We start from the raw sequence: 497 nt of genomic DNA on the forward strand, positions 1-497 counted from the left end.
GCAACAGCAGCAGCAGCAGCAGCAGCAGCTAGCAGCAGGCCGCAGCCAAGGTTTCTCTTACGGGCTGTCTCGCTCTTCTCTGTCTCTTACGCCTTCGGTGTCTCCGCACAGCAGCGCAGCACTGGAGTTTAGCTCCTACCAGCAGCAGCAGCAGCAGCAGCAGCAGCAGCAGCAGCAGCAGCAGCAGCAGCAACAGCAGCAGCAGCAGCTGCAGCAGCATGGAGAGCTGGCGCTTGTGAACAAAGCTGCAGCAGGCTACCAGCGTCAGCACAGCAGCAGATTCCGCGACGGTGCTGCAGCAGCAGCACCTGGTGCTGCTGCTGCAGCAGCAGCAGCAGCAGCAACAGCAGCAGCAGCAGCAGCAACAGCAACAGCTGGCAGCAACTACGGCAGCGCAACAGAAGGGGAGACGTCGTGTCTATCGGAGGTTTCTGTTGACTCGCTAGATGATGCAGCTATTTAGTTTTTGTTTTTTTTTTTTTTTTTTTTTTTTTTTT

The 497-nt window shown here is 56.1% G+C and overlaps 1 protein-coding gene across 1 annotated transcript in view; it reads left to right on the forward strand.

Annotated features, from left to right (window-relative positions):
- Positions 1–463, forward strand: part of EMH_0065040 (uncharacterized protein) — a gene marked incomplete at both ends in the record, with an annotated part of 1,338 nt that extends 875 nt beyond the window's left edge. The window contains one exon of the mRNA XM_013498333.1: positions 1–463. Within this exon, the coding sequence (XP_013353787.1) occupies positions 1–463 (463 nt within the window).
- Positions 464–497: the final 34 nt, after the last annotated feature.

Source organism: Eimeria mitis, genomic scaffold (assembly GCF_000499745.2).
Source record: "Eimeria mitis Houghton genomic scaffold, Emh_scaff3340, whole genome shotgun sequence".
Taxonomy (NCBI): domain Eukaryota; phylum Apicomplexa; class Conoidasida; order Eucoccidiorida; family Eimeriidae; genus Eimeria; species Eimeria mitis.